The following is a 17,733-nucleotide window of genomic DNA, read 5'->3' as shown; positions in this document are numbered from 1 at the left end:
ATATAAAGCACTAAGTGTGAAATCTTTGTGATCTTGTGTGTGCCGCTCGCCAGGGGGCAGGGGCAAGCATGTTCCGTTGTCGGTTCCTGCCCTTGTATGCCCCGTGCGGCTCCATTGGACACATGGTAATTTGGGGATATATAAAGAGGACATAACCCCATCTTTACATGTAGGCGGATATGGCCTTAGAGCCAGCGGGCTGCCAGTGCAGGCGTTTGCACTGCCAGCTTTCCCGGGCGAGCCCGAGGCTTGAGCCCTAGCTGTGATCCTCTCCTATCTGCCCTCCACAGAACAACCCGCCAGGCGTGCTCGCCCTGCTGGACGAGGAGTGCTGGTTCCCCAAAGCCACGGACAAGTCCTTTGTGGAGAAGCTGTGCTCGGAGCAGGGCAACCACCCCAAGTTTCAGAAGCCCAAGCAGCTCAAGGACAAAACGGAGTTCTCCATCATCCACTATGCCGGGAAGGTACCCGCTGCACGCCCCAGGCTGCCTCTGTCCCGGGGAGCTCAGGAGGGATGCTCAGAGTAGGAGCGCCGTGGGAGTGGCAGAACCCAAAGGCCTCTGCTGTAAATCAGATTCCAAGCAAGCTATTTATGGTTTGTCTAAGTGTCTGTAACGGACAAGATACCATGGTTGCCAGGCAGTTCTTTCTCATACAGATTCTAAATCCTTCCTGCTGCACGTTAAACCCAACAGGAAGAGCCAACCAGAATGGAAGTGACCAATATACCCGATTTGGGGCTGAACAACAATCTCCCTTCCCATGGCCTTGGGTTTGCCATCGCCCGCCTGCGCGGTCAGGGGACTCTGTAACAGTATCACCATTGTCATTGTTGACTCCTCCTCTTCATCATCATCATTCAAGGATATTAATGTATAGGACCGTCCCCTGTGACTCCCGAGGGTCCTGGATAATGTAGAAAAATAGCCTGGCTGGCTTACAGGCTCTTAGAGCATTTTACTGACTCTGCAGTATCTCCACGGCATCATGGGAACAGGCAATGCCCTACACCAGGGTTGGCAAAATATAGTCCATGTACCAAATCTGGCCCACAGCCTGGTTTTGTAAATAAAGTTTTATTGGTACACAGCCACACCCATTTGGTTGGATAACCTTTATGTATAGCCTTTATGCTATAACGACAGAGTTGAGTAGTTGTGACAGACTGTATGGCCTGCAAAACTAAAAATGTTTACTATCTGGGCCTTTACCAAAAAAAGTTCGCCAACTCCTACCCTATACTCAAGGGAGCATCGTTCCTTTAGGCACATGGAGGTAACGCTTTTCTCTTCCCCACTTTACAAGTGGTTTCTTTTTAGTCTCCTTTCAGATCAGGTTTGGCCATCACCATAACAACCCATATCCCTTAATAACCCACCAGAGATATTTTACTAGTTCCTTCCATTTTATAGTCACAACCATAAAATGAAGGCTTTGGCCAGTCATTATTCAAGTCAGGAATTTACACCCATACCTAAAAATCTCCCAGTTACAAAACATATGTTCATCAGAAAGGGGAGAATAAGTCCCCAAAGTTAATTTAAAAACTGGAATTGTCACCGAGCCTTCTCTAGATGAGGGGGAACTTTGGATGTGAGGGAGGTGTATCTACCATCAGCCAAGCTCTTCACTGTTCAGAGGGCACAGGCTCTGTGCACAGGACCCTTTAAAGTCCTGATCTGCTGGTCTCTTCTTTGGAGTTGATGGATTCTCACCATGGCAGCTGCTAATGTCATTGCCTCCCTGACCTTGGAAGATCTGGGAGGGAAACAGGAAGACTCGGGCCCTGCCCTTAGCTCCTTGGAAGCAGGAGCACCACATCGGTGGGGTGGTTTTTGGCAGGTGGACTACAACGCGAGTGCCTGGCTGACCAAGAACATGGACCCGCTGAATGACAACGTGACTGCCCTCCTCAACGCCTCCTCAGACAAGTTTGTGGCTGACCTGTGGAAGGATGGTAAGGCCCTGCCTGCTGGAGCTGGAGAGCTAGACATCCAGAGCCCTCCCCGCCTCCAGCTGCCCAATACCCACGCCTGCTCCCAGGAAGGGTGGGCCGTGTGGGGCTGCAGGAGAGGGCAGTGTTGGTAGATGCTAGTGGCATGTTGACACATTCAGCCACTTCTGAGAGACTCCTGAGCCTCTCAACCCCACAATTGGACCCCAGGGAGAAGGTCCAAGATCAGGGCAATGAGGGAGGAAATAGCATCCAAGGCATGTTGAGTTGGAGTGCTCCCATCTGGAGCCAGAAAGACTGAACTCCTGTCTCATCTCAGCCATACACTTTCTGTCACTCAGAGCTCTCAGGATTTCCCAAGTAGATAACAGCTGGAAAGCAATCCCACCAAGCCTCCCCTTACCTATTGCTGGGGGGAAGGTATCAGAGGCAGAGGAAAGAAGGGGGTCCTAGGATCTCTTCCCTTGGGGCCTGGTCCTCTGGCCTGTTGCAGGGGTGGAGGGCCACTGGGTGGGCCAGAGGCTGATGCCACCCTCAATGTGCCCCCCAGTGGACCGCATTGTGGGGCTGGACCAGATGGCCAAGATGACAGAGAGCTCGCTGCCCAGCGCCTCCAAGACTAAGAAGGGCATGTTCCGCACGGTGGGGCAGCTCTACAAGGAGCAGCTGGGGAAGCTGATGACCACGCTGCGCAACACCACGCCCAACTTTGTGCGCTGCATCATCCCCAACCACGAGAAAAGGGTGAGGCCGCCCACCTGGCTCCTTGGTGGTCAGAACATCACCCTGAGCACATCAGGGTCTACAGGGAAGGGAAAGGCAGACAGGGGTAGAAGGGCAAGAAGAAAGCCTGACTCCCCACCCCAAGGGCTCCATCTGACATGGTAGAAGGTTGTCTGGATTTGCTACCCATTCCCCATCCTGGAGGCAAAAGGAGACAGGCAGGGAGGGAGACTGTGTCCAGAGGCTTGCAGCCCTGGAATTGCTGAACAAGGTACCAAATCACTCAGTCATTCATTATTCCAGTTGAGTTCCTACCTGTGTCAGGTGCTGGGGATACAGTGCTAGATAAAGTGTAGCCCTTGCCTGCAGGTTTCTTGTAGTCTAGTGCAGGTATGCTCAGCTGAGCAGTTGTGGCCCTACCCAGGGGACATTTGGCCATGTCTGGAGACATTTGTGATTGTCATAACTGGGAGGGGGCTACCACAGGCATCCAGTGCAGAGAGGCCAGGGATGCTGCTAAACATCCTACAGTGCACAGGACAGCCCCACAGCAGAGAATGATCCCAGCCAATGTGTCAGCGGTGCCGAGGTTGTGGGAGATCTGTGGGAGAGGCAGACATACAAGCTGATAACCACGGTGCAATGTGCTAAATTATGAAAACTCCAAACAGCCAGGGCTCCCATTTCAGCATCTTGGGGCTGAGAGGAAGCTTCTTAGAGAATGTGAACTTTGAGTGGCATCAACTTGGTAAAGTGGAGGGTAGGGTGGGAGGGCAGAGTGACCAGTACAACAAAAGTGTGGAGGTAATAAATGAAGGATCTTGGCAAGAAAATGCTAGGTAGGTGGTTTCGTGTTGATGTGTGATGGTGTGAGGTGGGGACTGGGAAGAGAGAGGGCTGAATTGGTAGTCAGGGGCTAGATCGTGGGGTTCCTTGTGGGTAGACCAGAGCTTGGACTTCTTTCTGTGATACCACTGGGGCTTTAAAAGCAGGGGTATGTCATGACCAGGCTTACATTTTAGAAACCAAATGAGGGGATGAGAGGAGAGGCAGGACTGGAACTGAAAAGACCAGGTAGGAGGCTGTGGTGGTTGTCCGGGCAGGAGAAGATGGTGGCAAGTGGATGGCAGTGATGATGGCCGATGGAGAGAAATGGGTGGATGGGGAGATATTTGGGAGATAGGAGCTATAGAACTGGTGATGGAAAGGAAGTGAGGAAGAGGAAGGCGACACGGAAGAAGCCCCAGTTCCTAGCTAGGTGATACTAGTGCCACCAAGTACAAGAGAGATGTCACCTGAACCCTCAGCCAAGACCTCACCTGGTTGATCCTGGTGATCCTGCTGAGGTGGGTTACTCAGGCTTGAGATTCGGGGCTCGCTGCTCCCTGAGTCCCAGCCCCCCTGGTCCCTTTGCAGTCCGGCAAGCTGGATGCCTTTCTGGTGCTGGAGCAGCTACGGTGCAACGGGGTGTTAGAAGGCATACGTATCTGCCGCCAGGGCTTCCCCAACAGAATCGTCTTCCAGGAGTTCCGCCAACGGTGAGCCCGCTGGGTAGGCCCAGGTGGGGTGGTGGGTGAGGGGGCAGCAGGGGGAGGGACGGTGGAGAGGCACTCAGTTGGTGACTTCTGCTCTATGTCTCAAGCTACGAGATCCTGGCCGCGAACGCCATTCCCAAAGGCTTCATGGACGGGAAGCAGGCCTGCATCCTCATGGTGAGCCCCGCCCCAGAAATCCAGCTGCAGACTTCCCAGGCTCTGGTGGCACCGCCAGGAGCTGCTTTGAGTGTGACTTTCCTTAAACAGGATTGACCCCTGGCCACATGGCAAGGCTGAGAATGGGAACTCTTTGTCTTCCTTCCTTCTGCAGATCAAAGCCCTAGAGCTCGACCCCAACTTGTACAGAATCGGGCAGAGCAAAATCTTCTTCCGAACCGGGGTCCTGGCTCACCTGGAGGAAGAGCGAGACTTGAAGATCACCGATGTCATCATGGCTTTCCAGGCCATGTGTCGTGGCTACCTCGCCAGAAAGTAAGGACCTGCCTGCTGTCGGCTCCCCACAAACAGAGGGGACACACAAGCTTTCAGGGAGCTTTCTGGCCTCGTGTTCTGATTCCCTGACTCTAAGAGGCCACCTGCTTTAAGATGCTCCACTGATTGAATGGCAGCTTTTTCTCGAGGGGAAGAAATGCTACTGTTTCAATGTATGCTCTAGTTATAAGGGCAGGTGGGAAGAAGTTAAGACCATGGCTCTGGAGTTTTAGACCTCAGTTCCCATCCTGGCTCCCCTACTTATTTGCTGATGGACCTTGGGCAAGTTACTCAACCTCTCTGAGCCTCAGGTCTCCACTGGAAAATAGCATATTCATTCCTGCCCCATGGAATTGTTTATGAGGAGTAAGTGAAGTACTTCCTGAAAAGGGTTGAGAACAGTGCCTGGTTATCATTTTAGAAAGTGTGAGAATATGATTAAGTATCTGAGGAAAGAATAATTTGGCTGTATCTAGATAGAGCCTTCTGTCCAGATGGGATTCATAAGGCAGGGTCTTGGAAGATATGATGCCCCTTCTGTTTTGGGAAGCCTGGGGGCCGTGTGAGGTCCAGGGTCCTTGAAAGTCACACCCCTAAAAGGATGGCAGGAACTGGGGGAGCAGCTCTGTCTGGGGCATATGTCATCATCAGGTATGGATCCTGCTCTCACCTGCAGAGCCCTGATCATGTCAAGCTGGCTCAGTGCCATGTGGACCCAAGATGGTCAAGGCAGATCTGGGAAGCTCTTGGTCCAGGGACAGATGTAACTTAAGTTTCATAACTCTGTTGCTCCCCCTCCCGCCTCCAGACTAAGGGCAATTTATTCTTCAAGTTCACCCACATTGAAGATGGCAGAGAAAAGCAAACTGTACTCACTGTTTGTGGTTTCTCAAACCTAACAGCCCTTAAACAGGGGGAGTGCTAGTTCCATGTCAGGTTTGAGATTTCAGAAATACACCTGAGGAGGGAGTAGGTTTGTCAGACACTCAGTATTGGAGAAGACATGGCACAGCTGGGAGTGTGCAGGGTCCCCCTAGGAATGGTGTAGCATAGACTGATTTCCTAGATGTTGTTTGGGTCCCAACTCTGACTCCAGGGCATTTTGTGAGCCTTGGGTCTTCCTTCTCCACTGAGAAAAGCTCCTGCCTCCATATGATTTGAGTGGTCTGTGCCCAGACAATATATCTGTGCTGATGCTCAGAGCTTCTGGAAGAGCCTGAGCTGGAGAGAAGGGGCGATTGTCCCCATGCAAGTCACAAAACCACATGTGAAATAGACGTGTCTTGCTTTCAGGATACTGCAGGGTGGGATGCTATGACAACATGGCAGATGTGTGGGGCCAACCAGGGCTTCTCATGGCTCCCTGTCCCTCTCCCCAGAGCCTTTGCCAAGAGGCAGCAGCAGCTGACGGCCATGAAGGTGATTCAGAGGAACTGTGCCGCCTACCTCAAGCTGCGGAATTGGCAGTGGTGGAGACTGTTCACCAAGGTGAGTGCTCTGGGCCCCACCCAGCTTCTCAGGGGCCCCGGCCCTGTTTCTCCACTCCAGATGCCCCAGATGTGGGACTGGAGATGGTTGACAGTGGGTGTGAAACTGAGAACTTGAGACCACACGTTGCCTGTTGGTGATCCTCTAGGTCTGTGGGTGTGTCTGATGAAGGCCCACCCTCTTTGGCCCATGGGCTATAGCCATGACCTTAACACAGATGCAGAGAATTTCCATCACACCGTGCCCTTTTATAGCCATACCCACTTCTTCCATAGCCAGCGGCAACCACTAACCTGTTTCCATGTCTTTAAAATTTTGTCCTTTGAAGAATGTTACATAAATGAAGTCATACCTTTTGGCCTTTTTACACCATTCTCAGGAGATCCATGCAGGAGGTTGCATGTATCAATTGTCTTTCTCGGTATAACTTGTTCTTGCAGTGGGGTAAAACCATCCCTGGCTGAGAAGCACTGATCTAATTTATTACAAGACTGTATGCCTTATGCCATGAAAATAACTGACGAGCTGACTGTGTGTGCAGGTGAAGCCCCTGCTGCAGGTGACACGGCAGGAGGAGGAGATGCAGGCCAAGGAGGATGAGCTGCAGAAGACCAAGGAGCGGCAGCAGAAGGCAGAGAGCGAGCTCAAGGAGCTGGAGCAGAAGCACACACAGGTACTGGGCCGGGGGCATGACTGGGGCTGCAGAGGGAGGCAGGACGCCTGCTCCTGGGGGACTCACTACCCCCCCTCCCCCATGCAGCTGGCCGAGGAGAAGAACCTGCTGCAGGAGCAGCTGCAGGCGGAGACGGAGCTGTATGCCGAGGCTGAGGAGATGCGGGTCCGGCTGGCAGCCAAGAAGCAGGAACTGGAGGAGATCCTGCACGAGATGGAGGCCCGCCTGGAGGAGGAGGAGGACCGGGGCCAGCAGCTGCAGGCAGAAAGGAAGAAGATGGCCCAGCAGATGCTGGTAGGGCACTGTAGGGGCTGCCCTTGATGAATACCAAGTCACTTGACCCTCACTGCAGGCAGGCCTGTGAGGCACATCTGTTGGTATATGTCCCCATTGGACAGAGAGACTAAGGCTTGGAGAGGAATGGCCATCTGCCCACACAGGTCTCCTCTAAAGCCCACTCTGTTCTGCCCTTTCTTTCGTGTGCTTTTATTTTTTCTTCTAATAGTAACACTGTGTGAGGGGTAATTATATTGTAGAACAAAACACCCAATATAAACATTTATCTCACATAGTCAGGAATCTGACAGTGGCTTAGCTAGATGGGTCTAGCTTAGCATCTCTCATGAAGTTACAGTCAAGATGTCAGCTGGGGCTGCAGTCATCTGAAGGCTTGACTGTGGCTGGAGAACCCGCTTCCACATGGCTCACTCACATGGCTGTAGGCAGGAGGCCTCAGTTCCTCTCCATGTAGGCTTCTCCACGTGGCTGCCTGAGTGTCCTCACAACTTGGGTGGCTGGCTTCCCCCAGGAGTGAATCAAGAGAGAACAGGAGAGGAAGCCACAGTGCCTTTTATAGCCTGATCACTGCTGTTACACTCCACCACTTCCTCTTGATTTTGTTAGAAGGAAGTCACTAAGTCCTGCCCACACTCACCGGGAGAGGAATTAGGCTCCACCTTTGAAGCCTATAATTCGTGGACGCACTTCAAAACCACCATGGTATTGACTTCCCTCATTTTACAGATGAGGAGACTGAGGCTCCGTGAAGCAAACCTTTATCTCCAATGAAAGGAAACTGCAGAGCATTGGGGGTCATCAGGCCTAGCCTCTGTGTCATGGAGGCCCAGGGCTCCATGAGAGTGACTTTTAAGCAAGGCTGTGATTCTTTTCCCGTAAAGGACCTGGAGGAACAGCTGGAGGAGGAGGAAGCTGCAAGGCAGAAGCTACAACTTGAGAAGGTCACGGCTGAGGCCAAGATCAAGAAACTGGAGGATGACATCCTGGTCATGGATGATCAGAACAACAAACTGTCAAAAGTGAGTGGGGTCAAGCATCTGCATTCTAATGACAAGCTCACTAGGGACAGGGATTCCAGGTTATTTTTCCATTTTAACCAAATAAAAGGCATTGAAGGCCAAACAAAGGTTTAGCTCCAGTGACAAGGCAGCTTTGTGACTGCCGTCTGGATGCAGGTGTGCCATGGACTGGATCCCTGGGTCCCTAGCACCAGGGCTACCATGGAGCAAGTCTCAGCAGCACCATGACCAGTGAAACCCCCAAGTTATGCAAAGAACACAAGTGTGCCTGAGACTCTGGGCCTTTCCCACATTCTCATGGGCTATGTCCAGTTAGGAATGGGGTGACCGGCTGTCCAGTTTGTCTGGGATGTGGAACTTTCAGCACCAAAATTGGAAAAGTCCCAGTGCAAAACGGGATGAGTAGGTCACCCTAGTCAGTAACTTCTAACCAGCCCCACTGAGGGCAGGTTCCTTCTGGTTCTTTCAGTTGTCAGCAGGGCACCTGCCGTGAGCCGGGCACCTGCCGTGAGCCAGGCCCTGTTATGTGCATGGCATGGATGGTGAGGGAGGACCATACCCTTGTGGGGCTTATACTCTAGTGATCAGCAAATAGATCATCGTACATAACGATTAATTACCATTGTGATCAGGGTTCTGAAGGAGGTGTTCCCCATATTATGAGAAGAGTACTAGGGGTGGAGGGAAAGAGGTTTATTCAGGGAAGGCTTCCTGGAGGAAGTGACATTTGAATGGAAACCTAAAGACTGAGGAGCAGTTACAGGGAGAGGGGGTGGAGGAGCATCCCAGGCAGGTGGCTCCATCTGTGCAAAGGCCCTGAGGCGGGGAAGAGCTGGCATGTGATAGGAAGGGGAACATTGAAGTATGAGGGGCAGAGGGGCGTGAGATGAGAAGTGGCCAACTTGGGGAAATCAAGGAACTTCTCTTCACCATTTCAAATTCTAGGCTGAATTTGGTTCTAATGTGGGTTTTCCTTTCAGTTGTTTATCTGGAAATCACTAGGGGTGAGATGTAGATCTTGAGCGGGGGGGGGGGGGAGACCAACGGTATTTCTTTTTCTTTCCCCCAAAAGGAGCGAAAACTCCTTGAAGAGAGGATTAGTGACTTAACAACGAATCTTGCAGAAGAGGAAGAAAAGGCCAAGAATCTCACCAAGCTGAAAAACAAGCACGAATCTATGATTTCAGAACTGGAAGGTAAACCGGCCACCCAAAGGGGCTTTCAGCCGGCATTTTAAAACTAGGAAAATCAGAAAGAAAGTTTCAGAGAGGCAGGTTATTTCGAGAAGTCAGTCCTCTCCAGGCTCCCCAGTCACCCTGGGTTGACATACTTAATAATCAAAGGTCCTTTTCACCGGGGCTGACTTCCCTCCACTGAGAGTGTGTGCAGGTGTGCCTGTTGCAGCGAGGGATGTGTGGTGCGCACGCGCGAGTCTCCTCCGTGTGGGGCCTGGGCAGGAAGGCTCACCCTCCAGGAGGCTTCCTGGTGGCTTCCACCTCCTGAAGGGCCCCTGGCTTTGTCTAGTGCGGCTGAAGAAGGAGGAGAAGAACCGGCAGGAGCTGGAGAAGCTGAAACGGAAGCTGGAGGGAGAGGCCAGCGACTTCCACGAGCAGATCGCCGACCTGCAGGCGCAGATCGCCGAGCTGAAGATGCAGCTGGCCAAGAAGGAGGAGGAGCTGCAGGCGGCCCTGGCCAGGTAGCGAGGCCATGGCCCGTGTGCTCCTGGGCCCCCGCCCATCCGCAGTGGCCCCAGTCTTTCTCCTCCAGGCAGGCCTCCATCTAATGCAAGGCGTCCCCAGGCCAGGCCTTCAAGGCCTGCTGGCACCTCCAGAAGCACGCCTTTGACTTCCCTCTCTTCCCTCCAGACTCATCCCTTTGTGTCTCCTGTGGTGTCTGTCTTTTTGGATGCCCAGGCCTTTCTTGTCTACACCCCAGCCTGCTTTTCCAGTTGACCACAGAGGCCCTCCTGTGGCACCTCGCACACCACAGGAGGCTGGATGACCCTCCTCTCCCTCAAGCCCTCCCTTTCTGTGAATGCCAGTCCCCTCCCTAGCTTTTGCCGACCCTGCTGCCCCCACGGCCAGCAGGCAGCAGCCCTCAGGTTCCACCAGCCCTTTGCCATGTGCCCATCCTCCCAGCTCTGAGCTGGCTTCACACTAGTGGCCTCACACTGGGAATATCACTCACCTGCTCCCTGTGTGCTAAGCTCTTTTTAGGCAGTATCTTCACAGAGACCTGGCCAGGTATGCTGCTGTTTTCTCTATTTCACTGAAGAAACATGTGACTGTCAATGGCACCCCGCTTTTGAGAGGTGGAGCTGGGATTTGAGCCCCAGAGCTTTCTACTTGATCCCCTGGCCAGCTCAGTTCATGCTGCATGACAGTGTTAGAGCGAATGACTAGAAATATCACTTTGGGTCATAAACCTGCTCAAAACACTTGGCTGGTCTTAGCCTGCTACTCAATGCCCACCGCCCTCCGCAGTTGGACCCTAACCCAACCATTTTTTGCTTCCTCTCTCACTCTTGCCATTCACAAGTGCAGTACGATCAAAGTGCATATTCGCCCGGCTCTGCAGGATCTTGCCTCTGTGCCTACCGTCTGGCTGTTCCCTTTCCATCCATCCATCCATCCATCCATCCATCCATCACGAGCACACCAGAGGGCAGCTCTCCGTGCATTAGGAGGAAGCTCCCTTCCGTGAAACACCTCTCACTCCATGTGATTCGAACAGTGCTGCTCAGTCCCACCTTGACCCACACTCACTGCCTCTCCCAGGCTGGGAGCCCTGGCTTTAGCATCACCCCAAGCAGTGCCTGGCCAAGGGCTTTGCATGTAGCAGGCTTTCCTCAGTCACTATTTGACCAAAGGAAAGAACAAGTAGTTACCAAGGAGGAATAACTGTCCAGTGTTCAGAAAGCAACTATTAAGCCCCTCTGTGAATTAGGCACTTTGCTAGTCTGGGACTGTGCTTTGCATTCACACACACACACACACACACACACACACACACACAATCATGACCTATTTTTTATATCAAACCTTGGAATTCATTATGTCCTATGTAAATCTCCAAGAAGCCCAATGTAACAAGGAGGGATCCACTGTCTTGGGGATGGGGTGCAACGTTTTGATATCCATGGCACACGAGTGGCTCGTTCCGGAACACAATATTTGGCCACTTATGAGACAGCAGAGGCCTGGAGCCTCAGGGTCCTAATTCTGGTGATCTGTCCCTGGCAGGCTTGACGATGAAATTGCTCAGAAGAATAACGCCCTGAAGAAGATCCGGGAGCTGGAGGGTCACATCTCAGACCTGCAGGAGGACCTGGACTCAGAACGGGCCGCGAGAAACAAAGCTGAGAAGCAGAAGCGAGACCTGGGGGAGGAGCTGGAGGCGCTGAAGACAGAGCTGGAGGACACGCTGGACAGCACGGCCACCCAGCAGGAGCTTCGGTGAGAGGGGCCCAGCTGTCCCACTGCACTGATGGGATGGCCGGTGTGGAAGGAGTGAGCCCCAGCAAATCCAAATCACAGGGTTCCTCAGGCCAGGCATTTACTGTCCTGATTGCATTTTGCTGTAACTGACATAAGTGTGATTATTATTTTTTTAAATTTATCTTTATTGAAAATATTACAGATGTCCCCTTTTTTCCCCATTAACCCCTCCATCCCGTACCCACTCCCTGCCCCAGGCCTTCACCCCACTATTGTCTGTGCCCATGGGTTATGCGTATATGCATATAAATTCTTTGGTTAATCTCTCCCCACCCACTCACCCACCCCCCCCACCCCCCCACCCCCACCTTCCCTCTGAGATTCATCATGCTTCTGTGTCACTGAATCTATTTTTATTTCACATCACAATAGTGGGACATAATCAGAGAACAATTTGAAAACTATAGAAAAGTAGACACCAAAAACATTGCCCTTAGTCCCCCCACTGTTAATATTTTGAGGTATCTCCTTCCTGTCTTGTGTGTGTGTGTGTAAGTAAATCTCCCCCAGCTCCAGTCGCCAAGTGTGTGAGTTTTGTGTTAATTTTGTTTTAAATATATCGTTATTGATTTCATAGAGAGGAAAGGAGAGGGATAGAGAGAGAGAAACATCAATGACGAGTCATTGATCGAGCCCGGGCATGTGCCCTGACCGGGAATCGAACCCCGATTGCCTGGATCCTGGGTCGATGCTCAACTGCTGAGCCACGCCCGGCTGGGCTGTTAAAAATTTTTAAATAACATTATCAGACTGGTTTTTGATTTAAGATTCACAGCAAGCAAGCAAACAGGCCACAACAAAACAACTACAGGTCACCTGCTAAAAAATGAATACTGACGTTAGTGAAACTGTTGTTTATTCATTCAACAAACAGGCAAATGTAATTGGAGAGCATGTGTGTCAGGTGCTGTGCTGCTAACACTGAGATTCATCTCCCACACTTTGGGATTTATGCTACAGAACTTACCTGTGCCTAGAGGCCTGCACACTGTTCTGCTCCCTTCCACAACAATACAGAAAAGTCTGGTGCATGACTTAAAAAAACATGGGCTCAGAGTCAGACTATGTGGGTTCTATTTCTGGTCCTACACACAGTGATTGTAACAACATGGGGAAGCTGCTTACCCTCTCTTAGCTGTAGTTTCATCTGTAAAATGGAAATAATAGTATGCTTGCCTCGTAGGCTCACTCTAAAGATTACATGAGATGATGTATTAAAGAACTTTAGTCAGGGCCTAGAATACAGTAAGTGCTTGATGAATAAGAGCTAATAATATTTCAGAACTATTTTGCCAGTCATTTTGCAATTCTTTCAATATTATTTTGTGCATTTGTTTGCTGGTTCTGAGAAATTCTAGGCAGCTAACATGCTCCTCGTTTTGCAGGTGAGGAAATTTCAGGTTCAGAGAGGTTAGGTGGCTCACCTGAGATCACACAGCTAGGAAGAGGTGGTGATGGAGACATCAGCTCTGGGTCCTTAGCACAAGACTGCCTGGGGTGAGCCCCGTCTCCCCCACAACTGCCATCATCACTGTGTTCTTCCTATCCAGGGCCAAGAGGGAGCAGGAGGTCACGGTGCTGAAGAAGGCCCTGGACGATGAGACTCGATCCCACGAGGCCCAGGTCCAGGAGATGAGGCAGAAGCACACCCAGGCTGTGGAGGAGCTCACCGAGCAACTGGAGCAGTTCAAGAGGGTGAGTTGCGATGCCTTTTTGTGACAACACATAAAAGACTGATAGGTCAAAGCTTCAAATGACCACATGTCAGGGTCTGTACTAAGACGAGTAACAAGCTACCCAAGGTCCTAACGATAAAGACAGCAGCCAGCATTTGTTAACTGTGTACCGTACATGGGAGCAATTAACCTTCACAACCACCCTATGAGGGAGGTACTATTAAGCCCATTTTACACAGGAAGAAAAACTACTTCCTTGTGGTTCATTCCCAGGGGTGAGTTTTTTTAAACTTGTGACCTCTTGCTACATTGCTTCCCTGAAGTCTGAATTATGTCGCCCTCAGTGCTACGGCTTCCCCACCTCCCTGCACTTTCTAAGTACCCCACAAACCAGAAGAAATGGGTGTAGCTTTGCCTAGAAATGGTAAGAGTTTGCATCTGTTTAAGTCCCAGTCAAGGTGACTATTCTTCCATGAGCTGGTTTACTGAGCATCTTTCCTATTCTATCAGAATCTCAACATTTCCTGTACATTTCAATAATGTGAGCAATCCCTTATGTAGCACTGATTATAGGCCAGACACTTTTCCAAGGTTTTACAAACACTCATTTAATTTACCTGTGGACTTTGTTAAAATGAGGATCTCCAGGCCCCATAGCCTAAAGAGCACTGTGCAGGACTGAGCTCTCCTCACTCTCAGAATAAATAAGGAGACTTGTTGACGTCCCCTTGTCACTTGAGATCTGAATACCAATCTTCAACATTTCGTAAATTCTTTATATATTTTAGACAAATAAGATTTTGCTAACTGTAACTACAACATACATTTCCCCTTTCGACTGGCCTCCCTTTTTAATGTTCACAAGTTATTTTTACTTTAATATAATTCGAACCCAGATGGGCTATTCCCACCTTCTGAAATACACTCCAGGCAGTAGGAAGGTTTATGTGTCCCCTTTAAATTTATGGTTGGAAGAGTGGGGCCCCAGAAAGGGTAACTGACCATCCTCCAGCCAGGTGGTCATCAGAGGCTAAGGCTGGAAGCCAAGCCCCCAGTTCATGGCCAGGGCTCTTTGGAAAGACTCAGCTTCTACTGTCACCAGCAGACAGCATCCGTTTCTGACCTGCGTGAAGTAGGTGGAGGCTGTGAACTCCTGCGCACCATCTCAGGTGCACTGAAAAGAGGACTGCCTGTATTTTACCTCTGATCGCTTTGGTACAGACACTGGTCCCAGTTGTCGGGAAAACTTTTATCATCGTTCCTACCTGGCCTCCTGTTACACGTGTGGTTTTGCCAGAGTTCTGGACTCTTCAGCTGGGCTAAGGTTTTAGGGGAGTCCAATCCCCTGGGGTCCTTGCTTATCAACCTACACTGCTTCCCCTGAGGGGCATCTTGTCCCTGTCTGAGGTACTGACAGCTCCGTCATGACGGGAAAAAGGAATGGCTTCTCTGAGGCTGCCTCGACACTGCACTACTCCTTCCTAGGGTCTGTGGGAAAGCCGAGTGCTGTTTCCTCTGCCCTTGGGACTCCCATGCTTCCCTCCCCCCAGCCCTGAAAAAAGCCCCCTTTCTCCTCAAACACCTTTTTTCTTAGGGAAATTGACATGCCCACAGGAGCTGGTTAGATAAAATTACTTTCTCTTAACTATCACTGAAATAGCAGTGTGAATTTGATGATGAATGTGACGATAGGGAGTGGTGGGGACTGGGGCCAAGTAGCATGTGGCATCCCCATCTCTAGGGCCAGCTGCTACTCAAATCCAATGCATCACTTCCTTGGAGGAAGGCAAGATTCCTGTTTCCAGATCTTTGGTTTGTTTTTTGAAAGTCTGAATTAGTGAGGTATATGCAGTATAATTCACCAATTTAAGTGTACCGCTCAATGAACTTTGACAAATGTATGCACTTGGGTAACCATCACCAGTCATAGGACATTAGATTATTTAATAGAAAAGCTGGAGTCCAGAGTTTTATGTGACATTTCTTTATTAAAATGTTGGCACTAATTTTTCACAAAGTAATGATGGCTCAACCAGGACAGGACAGCAGGTTGGCTGCAACCTGTATAGGATGCCGGTTTGCAATTTCTGCGTAATCCAAATGGTCTTCCCGGTGATTGTGTTCCCCAGCCTGCCCTGTCTCTCCCCTGAAGATGTGCACAGGTCCTTCGACCTACCTGAGGGGAGGGGAGGGGAAAGGACAGAGGCGGATTCCCCCACAGAGGTTCCTATCTTGCTACGCTGTCCTGGCCACACCTGTAATGCCTTCCCTCCCCTCTGCTTCTTGGGGCAGGCCAAGGCCAACCTGGACAAGAACAAGCAGACTCTGGAGAAGGAGAATGCAGACCTGGCGGGTGAGCTGCGGGTCCTGAACCAAGCCAAGCAGGAGGTGGAGCACAAGAAAAAGAAGCTGGAGGTGCAGCTGCAGGAGCTGCAGTCCAAGTGCAGCGATGGGGAGCGGGCCCGCGCTGAGCTCAACGACAAGGTCCACAAGCTGCAGGTGAGGCGGCAGTGCAGGGCATCCCTAGTACCTGCTCTGCAAGGGATGCAGCACTTTCCAGTCAACTGAAGTCTCTCTTGCTGAAAAGCAAGTTGGTTTCCTCTAGTTACATCCCCAAGGAGATGAGGTGGTCACCCTATCCAATTTAATCATTAAGAACCTTCAATTTAATCATTAAGAATCCATTCATTCAACACGTATTTACTGAGTACCTTCTATAGGCCAGGGACTATGTTGAATCCTGAGATACACAGCAAGGAAAAAGACAGACACTGTTCCCACCCTAGGAGAACTCCAGCCTAGTGGAGGGACAGGCATTAGTAATCACAAAAATGATTGTAAAGTGATGCTGGAAAGGGGTGGCACTTAATGTAATAAGTATGAACAAGGGTGCCTGGCCTGAGGGAGGAGTCAGGAAAGGCTTCCCTAGGGACGGATGGTCTCACAGATAAGGCAGAAGGAACAGCATGTGCAAAGGTGCAGTTGTAAGTGGGAAGTTGGACCGCATGAGGCCAGTAGAGCTAGGAGGATGCCAAGTTGGAAGGGGAAGTGTGGTACATAATGGGACTAGAGAGGCAGGCTGTGGCCAGATGGCATAGCTATGATGGGTTTTAAGGTGGGGAATGACATGGTCTGTTTATCTTTGGTCTTCTTTAGCTTTGAATAGACATTTGGCCCAACTTTCCTTTCATGGGATATGGCCAAACTTTTGATAAATATTTAATGTGCTTACAGCCTGGGATGAGAGGCAGGAAAGCATTAAATACAGTATTTTCTATATCCAGTTGAGAGCAGGGGCTTTGCTATCATAACACAAGCAATGTCCTGGAGGAGTGGAGTCAAGGTCATTTATGTTCTCATTGTAAATGTGAAGAGGACAGATGGTAGGCTGACAGTCTCCAAAAGGACCTGCTCGGAGAGACCGGGGGCAGGAGGAAAAGACAGAGGAAGCAGTAGAGGGTTTTCTTTTACCTTAGTGCCTGCTCCTTTGGTTTTGACCATAGGGTCAGTGAAAGGGCAGAGTAGGTGTGAGGGACAGGGCCCCTTGGAAGTGAAGGTGCCGTCTACATCTTCTCCAACTCTAGGGAGTGGGTGAGTCCAGAGCATCTCGCAGTGTCTGGACTGTCAGACCTGCTGCTCCATCTTTGCCAGCCTTGGCAAGGGTCCAGGATCAATTTAGTGGGATCAGGGCCCAGTCAATAAAGCATTGGGTTCTAACTGATTCTTAGAACCAGGGATCCCAACTTGTAGGCAACACACTTCCCTTGGGGGCCACCATGATCAGGCCCCATAGCTCATGGCTATTTCTTAATCAATGGACACCACAGGTGGTGGTATCATGTGCGTAGAAAGTGCTCCTCTTAAAGAGGATCCTGTCCTAGAGGTTCCAACTAACCACAGTCTCTTGCCACCCTCAGAATGAAGTAGAGAGTGTCACGGGGATGCTGAACGAGGCAGAAGGAAAGGCCATCAAATTGGCCAAGGACGTGGCATCCCTGGGGTCCCAGCTCCAGGACACACAGGTGGGTATCCCATCACATCATCCAGAGGGACCTGGAGTACAGCCTTCCTGGAGGTGGGTCCCTGGGATTTGTGCGTGTCCTTTCTCTAGGAGCTGCTTCAAGAAGAGACCCGGCAGAAGCTCAACGTGTCCACCAAGCTGCGCCAGCTCGAGGATGAGAGGAACAGCCTACAGGACCAGCTGGATGAGGAGATAGAGGCCAAGCAGAACCTGGAGCGCCACATCTCAACTCTGAACATCCAGGTGTGGCTGCGCCCTGGCTTTTCTGGGCCTAAAGCCTCAGGGCAGATCAGGGGCTTCCGTGAGCTGCAGGAGAGCATTAGCGCCATTTTGCTTGGCTTCCGGGCTCCCCCTGCTG

At 50.9% G+C, this 17,733-nt stretch overlaps 1 protein-coding gene across 2 annotated transcripts in view; it reads left to right on the top strand.

Moving 5' to 3' along the window:
* The window catches only part of MYH11 (myosin heavy chain 11), a 103,725-nt gene that overhangs the window by 72,925 nt on the left and 13,067 nt on the right, over window positions 1-17,733 (top strand). For both annotated transcript variants that reach the window (XM_081131358.1, XM_081131357.1), the window contains 17 exons: window positions 291-464; window positions 1,843-1,957; window positions 2,505-2,698; window positions 4,094-4,215; window positions 4,320-4,389; window positions 4,544-4,704; window positions 6,084-6,192; window positions 6,734-6,865; window positions 6,953-7,159; window positions 8,044-8,181; window positions 9,254-9,377; window positions 9,706-9,877; window positions 11,424-11,636; window positions 13,229-13,373; window positions 15,647-15,853; window positions 17,272-17,376; window positions 17,466-17,618. In XM_081131358.1, the coding sequence (XP_080987484.1) occupies window positions 291-464; window positions 1,843-1,957; window positions 2,505-2,698; window positions 4,094-4,215; window positions 4,320-4,389; window positions 4,544-4,704; window positions 6,084-6,192; window positions 6,734-6,865; window positions 6,953-7,159; window positions 8,044-8,181; window positions 9,254-9,377; window positions 9,706-9,877; window positions 11,424-11,636; window positions 13,229-13,373; window positions 15,647-15,853; window positions 17,272-17,376; window positions 17,466-17,618 (2,541 nt within the window). The remainder of the gene's footprint in view (window positions 1-290; window positions 465-1,842; window positions 1,958-2,504; window positions 2,699-4,093; window positions 4,216-4,319; window positions 4,390-4,543; window positions 4,705-6,083; window positions 6,193-6,733; window positions 6,866-6,952; window positions 7,160-8,043; window positions 8,182-9,253; window positions 9,378-9,705; window positions 9,878-11,423; window positions 11,637-13,228; window positions 13,374-15,646; window positions 15,854-17,271; window positions 17,377-17,465; window positions 17,619-17,733) is intronic.

The sequence above is a fragment of the Miniopterus schreibersii genome (assembly GCF_964146895.1).
Source record: "Miniopterus schreibersii genome assembly, chromosome: 3".
In the NCBI taxonomy this organism is placed as follows: domain Eukaryota; kingdom Metazoa; phylum Chordata; class Mammalia; order Chiroptera; family Miniopteridae; genus Miniopterus; species Miniopterus schreibersii.
Note: the sequence above shows the minus strand (reverse complement) of the source record. Positions and strands in the feature narration are given on the sequence as shown.